This window comes from Pelobates fuscus, chromosome 5 (genome assembly GCF_036172605.1).
Source record: "Pelobates fuscus isolate aPelFus1 chromosome 5, aPelFus1.pri, whole genome shotgun sequence".
NCBI classification, from domain to species: domain Eukaryota; kingdom Metazoa; phylum Chordata; class Amphibia; order Anura; family Pelobatidae; genus Pelobates; species Pelobates fuscus.
In genome coordinates this window covers 39393547-39412967 of record NC_086321.1, presented here as the reverse complement: position 1 = coordinate 39412967, position 19421 = coordinate 39393547, and the positions used below count along the sequence as shown (strand labels likewise).

Here is a 19421-nt window from a genome sequence, read left to right as displayed (position 1 = left end):
ATTATTTTGTATGTGTATATATCCATAAATAAAAAAATTAAAAAAAACTCCCCTGCACTCACGCTTTAACTCCTTCACTGCCTGGTACATAAGCCTGAAAAAAGTCTGTCAAGGACTGAAACGTCGACACTTCTTTGTATTACTTGATTCTTGAATAAACAGCACGATTAGAAATATTATTGAGTCCTGTGAGTGCACTTCAACAAGAACCTATATATACTTATGGTCGGAGTTTGCACCGAGGCATTTACAAGACCGGGAGCAGCGAGTGCGGGACACGTGGAAAGTTTTATATATATATATATATATATATATATATATATATATATATATATATATATCCACAACAACGTACATTCTGTGGGCTTTGCAGTTGCTGTTAAGTGAATAAGTGTATATACACACACACTTATTTTTCGCAAATATTCTACTGTGACAGAGTCGGGACCGTGTGTATATCAGTCAGATTACAAATGGCAGACTTTTGCTGTGAATGGGGGGTTTAAATACTTTCTAGTTCAGACAGACCCCCTGTTGCTGGCTAATTAAAGTAATATTTAACAATATTTTTTCCCATTGGCGGTGTATCTAAAAACTGCTTACAAAGCCTGCCACTCGCTTGTCTACAATCTTTATAAGCCCTTCCCTTCAAACCCTGCACAGTTGTTGTGTGACTGTCTAGTCACAGACTTCCCAATACAGCACAATGAGAAGTCTTTGCAAGGCAGGTGCTCTGGGCAATTGCTGCCTCTTGAGTTTAACTTCACAGAGCTAAACAAAGTAGGAAGTGAAAGGACAAGTAATAGTTGTCTACTTAAAAGCCAAGTGTGTGTAACCAGGTTAATGGATAAAAGTGCCAGTTTCTATTGAAATCTGCATTTTTTTCAAATTGAAAAAAAGAAGACAGTCTTTACGCAAAAAGCACATTAGGGGTCTGGAGTGTCCCTTTAACCCAGAAGCCTTGTAGAAGCACAGAGAGCAGTGGTGGGTCTCAGAACCAGGCTGCATGTGGAGGGTATGGACGGAACCCCGAGAGTATGTCAGTGACAGCAAAACTTTGGTGAAAAACTCTTCTGTGCTCATATTACTTGGTTTGTGTTGACTGGAAACCAGAATAGTAGCTGGTCTAGTTGCCAGTAGCGAGGGAAACCACTGTCAGCCTCCTATGAGGAGTAGACCGTTCCATTTACATTCTTTTATGTTGCAGGAAACAATTTGGCTAAAAGGGCAGCACACCCTCATGTCTAAGAGATTGTTTGTTAAATAATACTCCACTTGAAACTATTTCCTGACTATGTATTGCCCAATGACTTGGGCAAGGTTTTTTTGTTACCTGTGCTGGCTGATAATGAAGTAGAGGGCCGGGTGCAGACCTTAGAGTGCATGCTGGGAATCCTGCCGGCTACAGTCTCAAACTCACATATCTAAGACGATCCACTGGAAATGCCAAGCAGCAGGAGGAGGTGCAGAGCACCACACAAATTAAATACAGCCAGCCCACACAACACACATTACATACAGCCAGCACAGATCTCACACACACACACACACACACACACACACAAATTACATTCAACCAACAGGCATAATACACAACGCCTAGTCAGACACCACACACTATGGGGAGAACAAAGGGCAAAACACAAAATTTAAAATTTTCACAAATTAAATCCGAATAGCAAAAAGGAGGCAAAAAATAGCCAGTTGGGACTATAGCCGAGTTGGAGAATTTTTCCAGATCAGCTATCTCAGTTGTTTCCATTCTGAATTAATAACTTTCTAATTTGAAATTATTTTGTGTGGGAACAAGTAGATTGGGCTACCACTTTAGTCCCTTGGACATATAGATTTTAGAGGGGGGAAAAATAAATTTAAAAAAAAAAAAAACCCACACACTAACCAATAATTAAGAATTTAACTCTAGAGGTTCTTCCATAATACCAATATATATATATATATATATATATATATATATATATACACACATACATACACACACATATATACATACACTACACAGTGTTATTTGTTAAATTGTAAATTCAATGTTGATTTTTAATTTCAAATCAAATGAGAAAAACATTTGCCCTTTTGGCATAAAATCAGAAATTCAAATTTGAATTGCTGGCCATTCACATTTTAGTAAAGAACTAATCATTGAACCTCAAAACTGATGGGCCTTGTTAAGAGAATTGCAAACACCAAAACAGTCAAGCAGCAACTGGTCCATTTTGACATTGACAGCAGGAATGAAATACCTGCCGTTGTCTGGAGGAATTGCAAGTCAGGTACAGTTTCATTCTTGTGAAATAAAGCAAAGCTCAATAGTTTCATTGATCACTAAAACGGTCTGGTGCTTAAGTTAGGCTAGGTTCCAAATGGTCAGAAAAACTACAGATTGACGTCGTTTTGGGGCAAAGAGATAATCCCTACATTCTCTCATTTGTAAACATTCCCACTTTCGTGAACAGGTAGTGTTTACATTTGTCCTCAAGGACAGTCATTACAGGTGCTTGCTATTAGAATTCCTGCAATCCTTGCAGGACTTACATTTAGTGCCTGCATGCTCTGCATGAAGAGGTTGAATGCAACTCTATAAGAAGATGCTCGTTGGACAAGCATGGCGATGGCACAGTTGGTCCCCCGATGCTTCCTTATGAAGAAACACAGGGTTAGAGTTCTAGCCATGGCTAGACCAGGACAATATGGGATGAAAGGTAATCTTTATTTCAGGCTGCACAGAGTGGGGATGTTTGTATGTCTAACATAAGAGAGCTCCTTTAATAATAGACTGGTATATGTTGGAGTCCATTGGAATGTGGACAAAACAAGTTACATGGCGTCTTGACTCAAGACCAATATAGTGCTTTTGTTGCTTCATGTTTAAATAAAGCTTACCTTTTACAGACTCGAAAAAAAGCTTTGAATTAGCAATTCCTATTCAGAGTGCCATGAATTCATTTCTGCGGCTTCAGACAGCTTGACGATTTCTTATTATCTGCCAACTGGACTTGAGTGAAGGATCTCTTTTCATGTTGTGCCACCTTTTCCCATTTTATTTTCTAACAATTGCAATCTTATAAGATTATTCACTTAAAATGTGAAAATTCAAAGTGATTTTCAAATTTCAGGCCAAAACAGCCTAACTGAAAAACTGCTGACATTTCCGATTTAAATCGCTGTTAGCCTAAAATGTGAAGTCCAATTTGAATTCCAGACAATTCACACTTTAGTGAATCCCTTTTTGCTGCTCATCTAGATTAGTATAAACTGAAAGATATATATACAGCCTGGTGGAGACAATCCTAGACAGGGAGTATAGAGAGGGTTACGGAGATCAGAAAGGGCTTAACCCTAATAAATATGCACAGAGAAAAAGAAAGTAAAGAGGAAGGCAGGCTCCCTAGCTAGAGAAAAGCCGTCTCCTCAATACTGAGACCTCCTATAAATTATAAGTCAATATAAAAAGACTTGCAGAAAAACAAAAACTTTATTAATCATCAAAACTAAAATCTAAACAAACATCCACCCACCCTATGTGGTGTTCATGTAGAACATAGATTAAAAAATAAGGTAGAATAAACTACAGCCGGTCTAGATGCTTATAATCAAGGTTACAGCCCTGTCCCAGTATGGCAACAAAGTTGCAAATATGTAACTTTAAACATCAATAGTATCGCACTGTAACAAAATAGTGACTCCTTGAGTTATAAAAACCCCATTAATGTAGACATGTCAGTAAGGCAGAATATATAAGCATCAACCTATTGTCGAATGGTCCGTTAGACCTATAAATAGACCGGTCTAGTATATGTATACGCGTGTTTCGGCAATACACCCGCCTTTCTCAAGGGAAAAAATAAATAAAAAAATCAGTCAAATAGGTCACCTATTTGACTGATTTTTTTGCCCTTGAGAAAGGCGGGTGTACTGCCGAAACACACGTCGGGCTACCGATGCACACTTTTTGTTTTAATTTTGTAGAACATATGATTAGGTCCGTTATCAGTATGGGGGATGTGGGAGCCGGCTATATCCCTCCTACACTTCTTTATCCTATATAGACGTAGGAGATCTCCTTTGGAGTTGTTACAATAGAATCCAGATCTCCCTTTGTATATACTCCTTTTTTTTCCCCCCTCTACTCTTGTCTCCCTATCCTTTCGATTTATATGCCTTTTTATGATGATCACGGAGGGTGGTTAAATTTTCATATATTCCTCCTGCTCAGGGTTGAGAGGATTTGTGTTTAGTCACGATTAGTTACTTGTTAGAGTGGACCCTTTTCTGTCTTTTGTAGAAGGGTCCGCTCATATAACTACTTTATGGAGGATGTGGTTCGTATGAGTTACAGACTTCTGTGTATATATTTTTGAGGATCAGATTTAGGGAGATCTTATTCATGGACATATACTAGACCGGTCTATTTATAGGTCTAAAGGACCATTCGACAATAGGTTGATGCTTATATATTCTGCCTTACTGACATGTCTACATTAATGGGTTTTTTTTTATAACTCAAGGAGTCACTATTTTGTTACAGTGCGATACTATTGATGTTTAAAGTGACATATTTGCAACTTTGTTGCCATACCGGGACAGGGCTGTAACCTTGATTATAAGCATCTAGACCTGCTTTAGTTTATTCCACCTTATTTTTAATCTATGTTCTACATTAACACCACATAGGGTGGGTGGATGTTTGTTTAGATTTTAGTTTTGATGATTAAAGTAGATTGGTAATTTATTTATTTTTTAATATTGGACTGCATCAGGTTCCTCCCCCTTAGTTGCCCCCACACCCATTTATTTTGAAATATGCTTTATTTCAAGTTTTACATCAAAAAGTACTTTGTTTGGCATGGTTACAAAAAGATTCCTGGCATGCTTAATCATTGATATTTCAATAAATAGATTACAATTCAGATATACTCTACCTGTGTTCTGCTCAAAATCATCTAGAAGCTTATCCAAGTCCACAACCGCTGCTTTAAAATAATTATCCATCTTCTAATGGAGTCACAAATCTTTTTCTTTTGCACCTAAAGAAAAAACACAAAAAATAAAAAGCTAAATATATAAAATGATATCAGAAAACCAAACATATGTAAAATATATTAAATGATTCACAAATAGGCCTATATTTGCACAGAATTCCATATATATTGATTTATATGTCTAGAGAAGGATCTTCTAATCTAGGAGGATAAAAGATGAAGAAAGTTAAGAATGGTTGATATAATCTCCAACTCTACTTTTACCCATCTCAAACCTCACCTGTCCTAGTTCTGCAATTCCACCCTCTCCTCTCAACTAGACATCATGGCACCTCCCACATTTAAACGCAGCAAGCGCCCCCAACAACAACCTTGGCACACCAAGCTGACTTGATACCTCCAAAAAATGCTCCAGAACTGCGTGTCTGACTTTCTCCAGTATAAATTTATGCTGCGCTCATACAGCTTTGCTTATTCCTCTGCAAAAGTAAATTACTTCAATTCATAACGACACTCTCCCACCAACCCAAACGACTATTTCACACATTTAACTTTCTTCTTCACCCTATTGTTCCTCCTCTATCTACTAACTTGACCGCCTCAGACTTTGCAACTCACTTAATTGACAAGATCTCTACAGTCTTCTCCTTAAAATACTACCCCTAACCTCACTCCCTCGGCTGTTCTATATTCATTCACTCCCGTTACAGCGGAAGAGGTTTCTGCTCTGCTCCAGTCCTCCCGTGCCACCACCTGCTCCCTAGATCAAATTCCCTCGCATCTCATCCATACTCTGTCTTCTTCTCTTTCTCTACCTCTCACTAAAATTCTCAATCTCTCTCTCCTCTGGCATATTTCCATCGCCCTTCAAACATGCAACTGTAACCCCAATTCTAAAGAAGCCCAACCTTGACCCTAACTCCCAGTCCAATCGCGCTACTGCCTTTTGCGTCCAAGATCCTTGAAAGATTTGTGTATGCGAGATTGACAGACTTCCTCAAGTCCAACTATCTGCTAGACCCGCTTCAGTCTGGATTCCGCGCTAAGCACTATGTGGAAACGGCACTGACCAAAGTATCCAATGATCTACTCGCTGCAAAATCTTGTGGTCACTACTCTATCCTAATTCTCCTTAACCTTTCTGCGGCTTTTGACACTGTTGATCATCAACAGCTTCTTCCCATCCTCTGCAATATCGGTCTACAAGATATTGCCCTCTCCTGGTGCTCCTCCTACCTCTCCCAGCGCTCTTTCAGTGTTTCTTTCTCTGGATCTGCTTCTTCTCCCCAACTCCTCTCTGTTGGTGTCCCCCAAGGTTCAGTGATTGGTCCCCTACTGTTCTACATCTATACTGCCTCCCTTGGTAAACTCATTAGCTCCTTTGGCTTCCAATATCATTTCTATGCGGATGACACGCAAATCTACCTGTCCTCTCCTGATCTCTCCCCATCCTTCTTGACTACTGTCTCAGACTGACTCTCTGCTATTTATAACTGGATGGCTGCCCACTTCCTTAAGCTCAACTTGTCCAAAACAGAAATTCTGGTCTTTCCTCCCTCAAGTGTTGCTACTCCTGTGTCTGTCTACCTCCAAGTCAACGGTGCTACCATCAGCTCCACCACGCAGACTCGCTGCCTAGGTGTTCTTATTGACTCCGACCTCTCCTTCACACCTCATGTTCAGTCTATCGCCAAATCCTGTTGCTTCCATTTCAAAAACATTGCGCGCATCCAGCCCTACTTGACGCCAGATGCAACTAAGGTGCTGGTCCATTCCACTGTCCTTTCTCGCCTTGACTACTGTAATCCGCTTCTCTGATGAGGCTCCCTCAGCGCTGGGGACTCTCCTCCTCCTTATGATGTCATCGCGTGCGCATTCAGTCAGTCCATATTAAAGCATTCTCAATGCTCTCCTATGGACGCTGGCGTCTTCTCACTGTGAAAATCATAGTGAGAAGCGCGTAAACGCCTCTAGCGGCTGTCAGACAGCCACTAGAGGCTGGATTAACCCATATGTAAACATAGCAGTTTCTCTCTGTTTACAGCAGGCAGGGTTAATCCTAGATAGACCTGGCACCCAGACCACTTCATTGAGCTGAAGTGGTCTGGGTGCCTATAGTGGTCCTTTAACCCCTTAAGGACCAAACTTCTGGAATAAAAGGGAATCATGACATGTCACACATGTCATGTGTCCTTAAGGGGTTAATGTAATGAGTTTGGGGAACAGATGCTGTCTCTGCAGCCTTGTAAATAGTGCAGTTACGGAGAAAGGAAACAGTTTAAAATCGTAAGCACGACTGCTGTTGGCAGTCAGATAGGGGCTCCAGACTGGAATAGATTGATTACTGAATTTGACGTCTGGCATCAGCAAGTAAAGTATGTGGATGACAGATACTGTGTTCATCCAGTGCACTCCTTTATGTGAATCATTGGATTAGGAATACTTTAAAGGGACACTAGTCACCAGAACAACAACAGCTTAATGTAGTTGTTCTGGTGAATATAATAGCTCCCTTCAGGCATTTTCATGTAAACACTGTCTTTTCAGATAAAATGCAGTGTTTACATTGCCCCGATGGACACCTCCAAGTGGTCACTCCTTAGATGGCCACTGGGGGGGCTTCCTGGCTCAGGGCTGCACAGTGGGCAGCCCTGCCGTTCAGCATCCCCACGCTCTGCATGGAGACGCCGAATTTTCCTCATAGAGATGCATTGATTCATGAGAAGGTCCCGATTGGCCAAAACAGCATTTGGCCCCACCACATGACGATTTTAGCCATTTTGGTGATGTCACAAAGGAGGCGAAGCCAGCACCGGCAGACCCACGTGGCATTGGAAATAAGGTGAATTTTAAACTTTTATAGCGGGAAGCCACCTATATGGTGGTTTAAACGCTATAGGGTCAGGAATACGTTTGTGTTCCTGACCCTATAGGGATCCTTTAATCAGGGTGCAATGATATGCAGAGTAAACTGTAGGGTCGACCGATATTGATTTGTTTTAGAGCAGATACCGATAATCTGTGAACTTTCAGGACGATAACTTACCGATATTCTGTACATTTACCTTTTTTTTTTTTTTTTTTTTAAATAAACAATTTTTACACAAATCTACTGTTAACTGAATATGTTTATTACTTATTTTTTTGCCAATTGTTTTATATTAAGGTAAATGCACAAAATATACATGCCAGTCAGAATTTGTTATGTTTTCAATAATATGTGTGTGTGTGTGTGTAATGGATGCAGTGGGAGCATTTGATTAGTGAATGCAGTGTTTGCGTAGTGTGTGTGTAGTGGATGCAGTGAGTGTGACTGTTTAGTGTGTATATAATGAATGCAGAGCGTGTTTGTGTAGTGTGTGTGTAAAGTGAATGCAGTGTGTTTGTGTAGTGTGTGTGTGTGTAGTGGATGCAGTGAGTGTGACTGTTTAGTGTGTATATAATGAATGCAGAGCGTGTTTGTGTAGTGTGTGTGTAAAGTGAATGCAGTGTGTTTGTGTAGTGTGTGTGTGTGTGTAGTGGATGCAGTGAGTGTGACTGTTTAGTGTGTATATAATGAATGCAGAGCGTGTTTGTGTAGTGTGTGTGTAAAGTGAATGCAGTGTGTTTGTGTAGTGTGTGTGTAAAGTGAATGCAGTGTGTTTATAATGAATGCAGAGTGTGTGTAGTGTGTGTAAATAATAACGCTTGGAGCGCTGCCATGGTAAGCCCGATAATATTGGTCGATTCCTAGTAAATTGTATCTCGCAAAAAAGCAAAGCACATTTTAATTCACGACAGAGGCAACCTATATTCCCTCCCGCCTCCCCAAAATAGGCAGAATTTTTTTTTTTTTTTTTTTTTTAAAGATTAAGCCCCCTCGCCCCCCCCCCCCCCATTCTCCACCTCTTTGCCAAAAAAACACCCCCACCCCAGTGTAGGATTCACTCCCTCCTCCCCCCCACCCCCGTTTCAGCTCTATTGTAGGTGTGCTCTCACCAACCCTCCAGCACACTGTGAGGCCTAACAAGGAAAGACGTTCTTTTGTTTTAGGCCTCTTGCCACCTACTTAGTTTAGTTAGGTGTTATTCTTTTTTATTAATTATGCCTAGTCCTGAAACCTGTAGAGAAAGCAAAATGTCTGTTCAAGTCCAGCCACCTTATCTGTGCATCCTGCAGTCTATGCCCAATATGTATAAAAAAAATGTAATATTTCTACGAAAGAGGCAGCGAAAGAATCTAAGAAAGCTGAGGTTTCCTCTTTCCGGTCTTGGTTCCAGTCCAGTCTCCAACAAACTTTTGGTGAGATAAGGGAAACAGATATTCAAGCAGCTCAGTCATCATTAACCCCTAAATGGGACTTAAGAAGCATAAATAGAAGTGTCTTTAGACACAAGTACCGATTCCTCAAGTAGTAGTTCTTCTGAAGATTTTGATGCTTCATCTGAGAAGGATTTTGCATTTCCCCAATTAATTATCTCTCATTAAACTAGTTTCCATGTGTTTGGAAGATAATCCAGACCTTAGCAAACATAAGAAAATGAGATACTTCTTGTTCCACCCTATTCTTAAAAGATATAATGCTTAGAGAGTGGAGATATCTTTTCAAGAAGGCTTTTATTTACAAAACACTGTAAAACTATATTTTCTATAAAGGAAGAAGTCAACAAAAAATTGGAAGAACTTCTGAAAGTCAACGTGCCAATTGTAAAGTTAGGCAAGAAGACAACTCTGCCTATTGTAGTTTCAAGTGGGTTGCAGGATGCCATGAAAAAGGGTCCTTTATGGCAAAGAGGTGGAGGATGAGGAGGGACTTTATCTTTTAAAAATACAATTCATGCAACCCTGGCTATTTTGCTGCAAGATAAGGTGATATCCCTAACATTGCACTGCCTCTAATCTTAAAAGGATCACTATAGGGTCAGGAACACAAACATGTATTCCTGACCCTATATAGTGTTAAAACCACCATCTAGTCCCCCTGGGCCCCTCATGCCTCTATAAATATAGCAAACTCTTACTGTATTCAAGCCTGAAGCTGTAGATCTGCATGCTGTTTGCCTCAGACAAACAAGCAGACTGCTGACATCAGCAGAAGTTGTAGCCTGATGCAATCACAATGTTTCCCCATAGAATTGGCTGAGACTGACAAAGAGGCAGATCGGGGCAGAGCAAGCACAATTCAAACACAGCCCTGGCCAATCAGCATCTCCTCATAGAGATGAATTGAATCAATGAATCTCTATGAGGAAAGTTCAGTGTCTGCATGCAGAGGGAGGAGATACTGAATGTTTGGATGCATTTTAGGCAGCCATGACCCAGGAAGGATCTCTAACAGGCATCTAAGGAGTGGGCAATTAAGTTATCACTAGGTAAAAAGACCGTGTTTACAGCAAAAAGCCTGAAGGTAATGATTCTACTCACCAGAACAAATCCAATAAGCTATATTGGTTCTGGTGACTATAGTGTCCCTTCAAGGAAAAAGAACATTAGTGGCACTCTAGAAGTTTTGGACTCCACCTCCCATGATGCTTTGTCAGCATTATGGGTGTAAGAGCATTGTGGGGGATGTAGTCCACAACATCTGGAGTGCTGAAATTTGCCTACCCTGTCCTAGAGGTTGCTTCTTGTGCAGTTCTTGATTTACCCCTGCTTTATGAAGAGTAGCTATTTTTGGTCTTCTCTGGTTGGAAGCTCAGTTTATCCAACCAAAATCACAATCAAAAGCCAGTGTTCATTCACAAATCCTACAATTATGAGCAAACATAGGGCCATATTAAAATACATGCTGGGATGGTTTCAGAGCATCAGATCGTGTATGGCATTAGCAGATAAATGGTGCTTCTGACCAAAACAGACTGCAGATGAGTGTCCCCACAGAGTAAGGATAATAAGCCATCTAGGAGATGCACTAAAATTACAAAATAATGCACACATTAAAATAATGCAGATAAACCTTTATTTTCAAAAATAATAAAAACGATGACAGCTTTACTTTAACAAATCACAAGTCTCTTCTAACCATTTCCTGAGCTGTACAAGGACATCTCACCAATGCAGCTACGGATATACGCAATTTTATACATAATCTTATCAGATGTCATATATAAGAAGCCAAGCTTGGAATACCAAGACTAATATCAGTATGAAATGTCCATACTATGCACCTCACATCCCACCAGTATCAGCGGATACTCTCCGTGACAACATTTTGTAGCAAGAATTGAATTTTTTAGTATTTTTATTTTTTTTATACTTATTCCTTCTCTATACATAAGACAATTTCCACTCACCCCATCAAATACTGTATCTGCAGCCACATATCACATGATCAGAGCATCTGACAGCGTGATTGAGGGCACTTGTGCAGATACATGGATCAGCTTCTTCTAAAAAGTGTGGCTTGCACAATAATGATGTGTGACATCACATGCCAGCGTCCTGTATGAATACAGTGGGGGCAGCTGTGCTTTACAGAACTGATATATAGCGGTCTCAAAATACTAGATCAGGGGTAGGCAACCTTTTAGCAGCACTGTGCCGATACAGGATTGTGATGTCCCATAGCGTGCCGGTCCTATTTTTTTTTTTTTTTTAATTGAGGTGTGTATGCTGCCGTATTCTGCTTGTGTTATTTTTACTGTAATTGCTTTGTATCGTTGTATTATGCGTATAAGCAGGGTCGTCTTTAATAGTGACTGGACCCTGGGCAAAGCATTTGCTTGGGGCCCCCTGGACCCTGTCCCCCCTCCTCAGGCATGCAATCACGTCCTCCATCTCAACACAGTGGCGGACCTAAAGTAGAGAGGTGCAAGAATTTTTGGGGGTCTCCCTGTTGCACGGGTGATTAAATGGTAGATCTCCATCTGTCGTGCAACTCCAAAAATGCATTGACAGTTGGGGCTCTACCATTTACCCATGTTTGCAGGTCTGTATTTAGCACTAAGCAGTTTTTGTGTGTTTGAATGTAAACAGGTTTTTGTATGGAATATGTTTGTATGTGGTGTTGGCGTGATTGCAAGCATGTATTTGTGTAGTGTTGGTTTTTGAATGCAGGGGTGTATTTACATATAATTTTGGTGTGTAACACAGACATGTGTTTGTACGTAGTGTTGAAATTTGAATGCAGGGGTGTATTTGTGTGTAGTGTTAGTGTGTGAATGCTGAGATGTATGCACATACACACACACACACACACACAGATCTATACACACTGAAATGCGCACACACACACAGATACATACACAGACATGCTGGCATACAAACATACTGACACACACACAGACATACTGACACACACAGACATACTGACACACACAAAGACATACTGACACATACTGACACACAGATATACTGACACATACTGACACACAGATATACTGACACACAAAGACATACTGACACACACAGATGACACACACACACAGACATACTAACACACACACACACTGACAGACATACTGACACAGACATACACTTTAAAACCCCCCCTCCAGTTTCCTACCTTTCCTGCTGGTGGCTGAAGGTGTTGGGAGTTCGAGTCTAGAGCTCTTGGCCAGCCCCCCTCCAATCAGCCTACTCTTCTTTCTCTTTGTGGGAGGAAATGATGCGCGGTCGTCACTTCCTCCCAGCCTGCTGCCGAAAAGCAAGGGGCCCGCTCGCGCTGTTAAAGCGCCTCAGCGTGCGACGGGGCCCCTGCTGACAGAAGCCCACCAGGTGGTCCTTTGTGCATGGGCAACGCGGTGGGCCTCCTTAGTGTGCGGATTACCGGCCAGAGGGTAAGAAATAGTTGAGGCCAGCAGGGCTCACGGTGCAGCTGGCCAGTTTGCCCCGCGTTAAAGACGGCCCTGCGTATACGAGCTATTATATTGTATATGTTTATGAGTAGTTTATGGTATTGTGTATGATACATATGAATGTGGGCTGTGTATGGGGGCTGCTTGTGGAATTGTGTATGTGTGTGGATGGATATGTCACAGTGTGTGTTTGGTAGTGTGTGGGGGCTGTTTGGGGTATTGCATGTGGGGTTGTGTGCATGTATATGGATTGTTAGTGGTGTTTCGTTTGTGGGCTGTCCGTATTATTTGTATGAGGGGAGGGTTATTCTGCATTTCTGTGTATATCTAGCAGTGTGGGTGGCTTCCAGTGGGGACTAGGCCGGCCACGGGAATGTCAAGGATAGGAGCTGCAACAGCAACTGCGAGCTGCTCTACTACAGTGTGGATTCCTATTCAGAAGTGCTGGGAGGAAGTGATCTGAGATTACTTCCTCTACGTGCTGCAATGCATAAATTGAGGATTGTCCTTCACTACCTTTTCGGATTAGCAGATATCTGATAGGTCAGAGCCTGTTTGGCTCTAGCAGCCTTGAGTGCCGTGCAAAGACACCTCGAGTGCCGTGCATGGCACTAGTGCCGTAGGTTGCCTACCCCTGTACTAGATTATAGGGATGAGGTCTTCTCCACTAACAATGTAAGTAAACTGGTTTAGGACACATATATAGACGGGAAAGGTGTGGGCCCTGTAGCATGGAGAAAAGGTGGGCTAATGATATAGGGAGGGCACTGCACTGGCATTGCATAGGAAGGGGATTATTGAGATCATCAAGAAATGGGCTAGAGACAGGGAGTGTAAGAAAGAGGTGCAAACACACCAACCCTTCATGCGAATATAAAATACCATTCACGCACAAATATGTTTTAGAATCCTAATTTAATTCTAGAGTCAATGTGTTACATTTTGTTTCCCAAATTAAATTGTTAATATGTAACCACTGACTTATCTTTGCTTTCCAAATATGACCTTTTTTCGAGAGAAAGAATGTTTACGCAAACACAGTACACACTGCAAACCATTTTAAATTTTGCATGTATCATTTGGAATAGTGTCCATTACCTATTAGCAGAACTGCACAATTCTGCCAAACTATTCTGCAGTGCCCCCGGACGCCCCGTGCACTAAGCTCCTTTAACACTCTCATCCAATGAAGCAATTCTGCACAGCTAGGCTTAGCTCAGCGGAGCTTACAAATTCCTGAAAGGCGCCCTGGGAGGAGGCGTCCGACTGACCGCAGGGATATTGAGGAACAGTTCTCAAAGTGCTTGGCTGCTTATCCGGTTATGGTACCAGTGCACTTCTTGTCTGGCACCAGAACTACTACAATGGTATGTAGTGGCTATGATGCTTGGAGTGTTAATTTAAGGTTCCAAACATTAAAGCTCACCCCCAATGTAGGAAGATAGTCAATCTTTAGGTAGTGTATAGTAATAGTTTGAAGTGCGATGGCGTGTGGACTCTAATTTATTACTTTTTTCAGTGTCTGTATGCTGCGGTATTGTGTTACATATGGAGTTGCTTTGTAGGCTGTGTGTGCAGTTTGTGGTAATGTGTTTCATGGATATATGTGTGCGATTCTCATCTGGATAGGGCCCGTTTCAACTACGGTTTCCATATGACCAAAGTGTTTTGTTATAATTGTTTGTCTTGTTTCACCTATAGTACAGCGCTATAGAATACGTTTGTGCTATAGAAATAGATGTAATTTGGAGTTGTGTGTAAGCTGTTGTTTCTGTGGTGTTGTGTCCGTGGCGGCTTGTGGGTTGTAGTAACTGTGGCAAGGCTTTCATGTGCTAAGATCTGCCAGATAAAAGGATAGGAACAAGTGGTAGAAGGGTGTTCTGGGATCTGATTGCCCAGGTAGGGCCATTTTGGTTTGGTAGCCTGAATTCCATGTCAGTGTACTCCGTATGCCATAGGTTGCCGAACCCCCATGCTAGACACTGTAACGGTGTGCGAGTCTTTAGGGGATAAGGTAGCTGCACATTGCTGGCTTGTTCATCCTCAGAGGTTACTCTGCAGACGGAGGTTGGCCATGGTAAATAACGTTAGTCCTGTCTTGTAGCATAGATTTGAAATTCGAGTCATGCTGCAACACTGTTCAATGTTTACACATAACACACAACACTTTAGGTAGATGGGAGTAATTTTGTATCTTGTGTAATAGCACAAGATCTGTACATCAGGATGCAGATCACAGATAGCAATAGCAAACACCACGTGATTTATATTTTTTAAGTGCATCTTTGACTGGTTGAGCATTATGGAGAATTAATTCACAAATATCTGAGATACCAACTGGAACTTACTTGGTAGGTTGGTTTAAATTTTAAAGGAACGCAGCCAATAACTTGATTTATCACGTTAATATAATCTCTATGTTCATGATTCTATTTATTGATTTATACTGACATTTTTGAATATACCATTTACCTCTCTTTCTTTCTGATAGCTTTCTTTATGCACCTATGGTTGGATCGTCTGCTCTCTGATCCAGCATGTACTATTTTGCAATCATTTGTTGCTTCTCAAAATTGTGTATTGGTTCTGCCCGAGGCATTTTCTCTCAGGGGATTTTGATGACAATATTCCTTTAAGAAGTATTCATGAATTTCCTCAGTAAAGTGAGTTCAATTAAAGGGATACTAAAGTGCTTGGAATACAAAGTTGACTGACAGTCACTAGAGGCAGTCTTAACAGGTAAGTTAGTATTACTTTTACCTGCCCCTCACCCTCCTCCCCAGCGGCGATGTCACCATCGGAGGATATTGCAAATTCAGCAAAGTGCCCAGACAGCGACAATGCCATTTTAAAACCAACTGCCTAATATCGTTAGGTGCCCCTAGTGCAGCCAAAACCACTATGTGTCGAGATATAGATTCCATAAGACTTCTAAACATGTGGTGTGATCTGGCACCAAAAAGCAGCAGACCCTGTAAATCCTTCATGGATTTGTTGTTCCAGCGCACCCCACAAATGCTCAATAGGATAGCGATCTGGGAAATTTGGAGTCCAAGGCAACACCTTGAAATCTTTGTCATGTTCCTCAAACCATTCCTGAACAGTTTTGCAGTGTGGCATGGTGCATTGTCCTGCTGAAAAAGGCCATCAGGGAACACCATTGCCATAAAGGCATTTACGTGGTCTGCAACAGTCTTTTGGTAGGTGGTACAGGTCAAATTAACATCCACACGGATGCCAGGACCCAAAATTTCCCGGCAGAACATTGCCCAGAGCATAACACTGCCTTTGCCAGCCTGCCTTCTTCCAATAGTGCATCCTGATGCCATCTCTTCCCCAGATAAATGCACACTTCTTCCACTACTCCATGGTCCATTTCTGATGCTTGCAACCTTTTTGGCAGTGGACAGGGGACAACATGTGAACCCCGACTGGTATGCAGCTAAACGGCAAACTGCATTAAAGTGACACTAGACACCAAGACCACTTCAACTCATAGTAGTCTGGGTGAAGTGCCCCTGTTCCCTTAACCCTGCATTGCAGGGTTAAGACTACCTCTGGTGGCTAACTTCCATACAGCCACTAGAGGCACTACATGATGTTTCCCAAGAGTTTAACTCTGTGAAATGACGCTGGACATCCAGAGTCCTGCAAAACCGCATAAGAAAGCATTGTGTCAATACTTTCCCATGGGGAAGACCCAACGCGTTAGGAGCTCGCCGTGCATGTGCACTGGATTCCTAGTGATGAAATCAAAGGAGCCTGATCAAGCGCAGAGAGACCTTGACGCTGGAATCAAGCAAGTGGTTTTGGGGTTGTTGTTTTTTAACCCCTTCATGGCTGGGGGAGTGTGGGAGCAGAGGCAAAGGAACACTGTAGGGTTAGGTCACTCAGATCTTTTTGCTTGTCTATTTTTCCTGCTTCCAACATATGCAAGTCAAGAATTGACTGTTCACTTGCTGCCCAATACATCCCAACTCCGAGATAGGTGCTATTGTGATGATATCATCAATATTATTTACTTTACCTGTCAGTATATTTAATGTTGTGGATGATCAGTGTAAGTTAAGAATCTAACACAATTCACCATTGATGCTATAAAGTAAGCGTTAAATAGGACAGCTGAAGATTATCTGAGGTCTCTATACACCATAACTAATCACAACCTTCCAAATAGGACCAGTTCGTTTTCATTAACATCTGACCATATACCTTACAGCACATATCTACACATACCTGCAATAACTGAATATTCCAGCACAAGATGTGCTTTTACTCAAATGTGAGTCTTTAAAACTTCTCATGAATATAATTTGATTAAAATAAACATTGAAAATATAGAAATATATAGAATTTATTATTTTACTGTATTTTATTCCCTATGACAGGATCAAGCTATTTAAATTCCAACCACTGTTGATTATTTCCACCAAACGTTTCTAAAAACAAAGTTGCAAACTTCTTAACCAACATTGAAAATGAACTGATGTTAGAGCACCTATTAACACTCTAAATTAGAAGTTAACTATTAAGCCCTTTTCCTATTAACCCCTGCAATGCCTGTGACTTCTATGACATCTCTAAGTCATGTCCCAGTGTGTGCACATGAACGTATCTTAACACTAAAATGTAAATTATAAGTAAGTGGTAATAGTTCACAGGGGCCAGACCAACAATGTATTAACAATCAAGAATTTGATTGTATTATTTTGTGATTTTTAAAGAAATGTGGTGCATATATTTTAGGACTGGAACTGCCAGCAGATAAAGGGTTAAAGAGAGAATATAGTGCACGTTAATAAGATGTTAAGAAATTATAATGATACAGATGTGTGTGTGTGTGTGTGTGTGTGTGTGTGTGTGTGTGTGTGTGTATATATATAAACACATATACATATATATATATATATATTACAATTATACAGATATATATATATATATATATATATATATATATCTCACAACTATACAGATATATGTACAATGTATATATAATACAATTATACAGATATGTGTGTACAATGTGTATATATAATACGTGTGTGTGTGTGTGTGTGTGTGTGTATAATGTTAACCCCTTATACACCCAGTGTCATGGTATATTTATACAATACATACACATTATAGGAGACATACTAATAAAGGGCCAGGCTGATCCTGATCAGGGATGCCAAAGGTTGAACCACCAGCAGTTTTAGGACTACTACTCCAATGATGCCTTGACAGCCTGGAGCAGAGCATCATGGGAGTTATAGTTCTCCAGTCTGGCTGCTATGGCCATTATGACATTACACCCTTGCACCCCACACTGACACCTGGACCAGTGCCAGCATGCACCCCCAGTCTCCCTCACCTCATGGGTCACCCCGGCCTCCTCTCCCTGCTCCCCTCTCTCCTTCTTCCTCGGCTAGCTCCGCCTCCACGGCACGTGACAAGAGCCAGGCGTCCGCGTCACGTGACAGTCCAGGGCGCCCAGCGCGCGCACGGGAGCCGCAGCGCTGGGAAAAAATACCCAGGTCGGGAGGGGACGCGCCGCTAGTCCGATCACGTGACGTCGCCTGCGCACTGGCGGTGTTGTCAATGCGATCGTACGTACTGCGCATGCCCACAGCAGCAGTTTGACGTCACTTGTTTTTGTCACGTGCTGCCCATACCCTGGGCTGCTGATTGGCTGCTGTCAGTTGGTTATGGATGGAGACTGTCTCAGTCTTTAGTGGTTTCACATGATTTATGGAAATAACACCATTAAATAAAAACATTCAAAATCACTTTGTATCAGCCTGTTATAAAAAAATATATATTTTTCCATATGATGCTCCAGTTTATTTTGAATGCAATTTATATCACAGTCCAGTTCAGTCCTAATTGTAGAAAGTAATCCAGGCACTCTAAATGTTCAGAAAGGCAATTTTATTGAACCCAAGAACCAAAAAACAACGTTGCGACCCCTTAGGGCCTTTGGTCAAGCCCTTGATAAAGGCCCTAAGGGGTCGAAACGTTGTTTTTTGGTTCTTGGGTTCAATAAAATTGCCTATCTTTCTGAACATTTGGAGTGCCTGGATTACTTTCTACAATTATACTATATATTTGGTCTCTTTGGTACTGGGACTGATCCACGAGCACCCTAGGATTCCAGAGCAAAAGGCTGAGTGCAGTTCCACCACCTGTATATAGAAATCTAGTTCAGTCCTGGCACAGGCAAGGCACAGATCAGGTGGAGAGACAGGGACAGATTTATCACAGACAGGTTTCAGCATATTTCGGAATTTTTTTTCAAAGCTTGTCTATTGCCTCTTCTACTCTCTAACAGGGCATGCGCACCATTATATCCTGCAATGGAATGGATTTATTAATCTTTCCATTACTTTTTTTTTTTTTTTTAACCAAAAAGCTATTCTGTTTCATGTCTCTTTTTTTTTTTTTTTAAATAGTTCTCTAAATTTGGCTGACCTCTCAACATTTTTAAACGGACAAAGAGGGACACTTTCATTTTAGGGTTCTGAGCGGCCAAGTCGTGCTGTTTTGAGAAATTGTAGGTGACTTACAAATAATTTACGCAACTAAAATGTAATTTAGAACAAAAATAATTAACTTTATTTAGACAGATTGATGTCTAAACACATTATAGTAGGAAAGGTTTTTTGATCCT

At 41.1% G+C, this 19421-nt stretch overlaps 1 protein-coding gene across 1 annotated transcript in view; it reads right to left on the bottom strand.

Moving 5' to 3' along the window:
- Positions 1–18221, bottom strand: part of ZFYVE16 (zinc finger FYVE-type containing 16) — a 44579-nt gene extending 26358 nt beyond the window's left edge. The window contains exons 1-2 of the mRNA XM_063453723.1: positions 18126–18221; positions 4938–5042 (exon numbers count right to left, since the gene is read on the bottom strand). Of these exons, the coding sequence (XP_063309793.1) occupies positions 4938–5007 (70 nt within the window). The 5' untranslated portion in view covers positions 5008–5042; positions 18126–18221. The remainder of the gene's footprint in view (positions 1–4937; positions 5043–18125) is intronic.
- Between the last annotated feature and the right edge of the window lie 1200 nt (positions 18222–19421).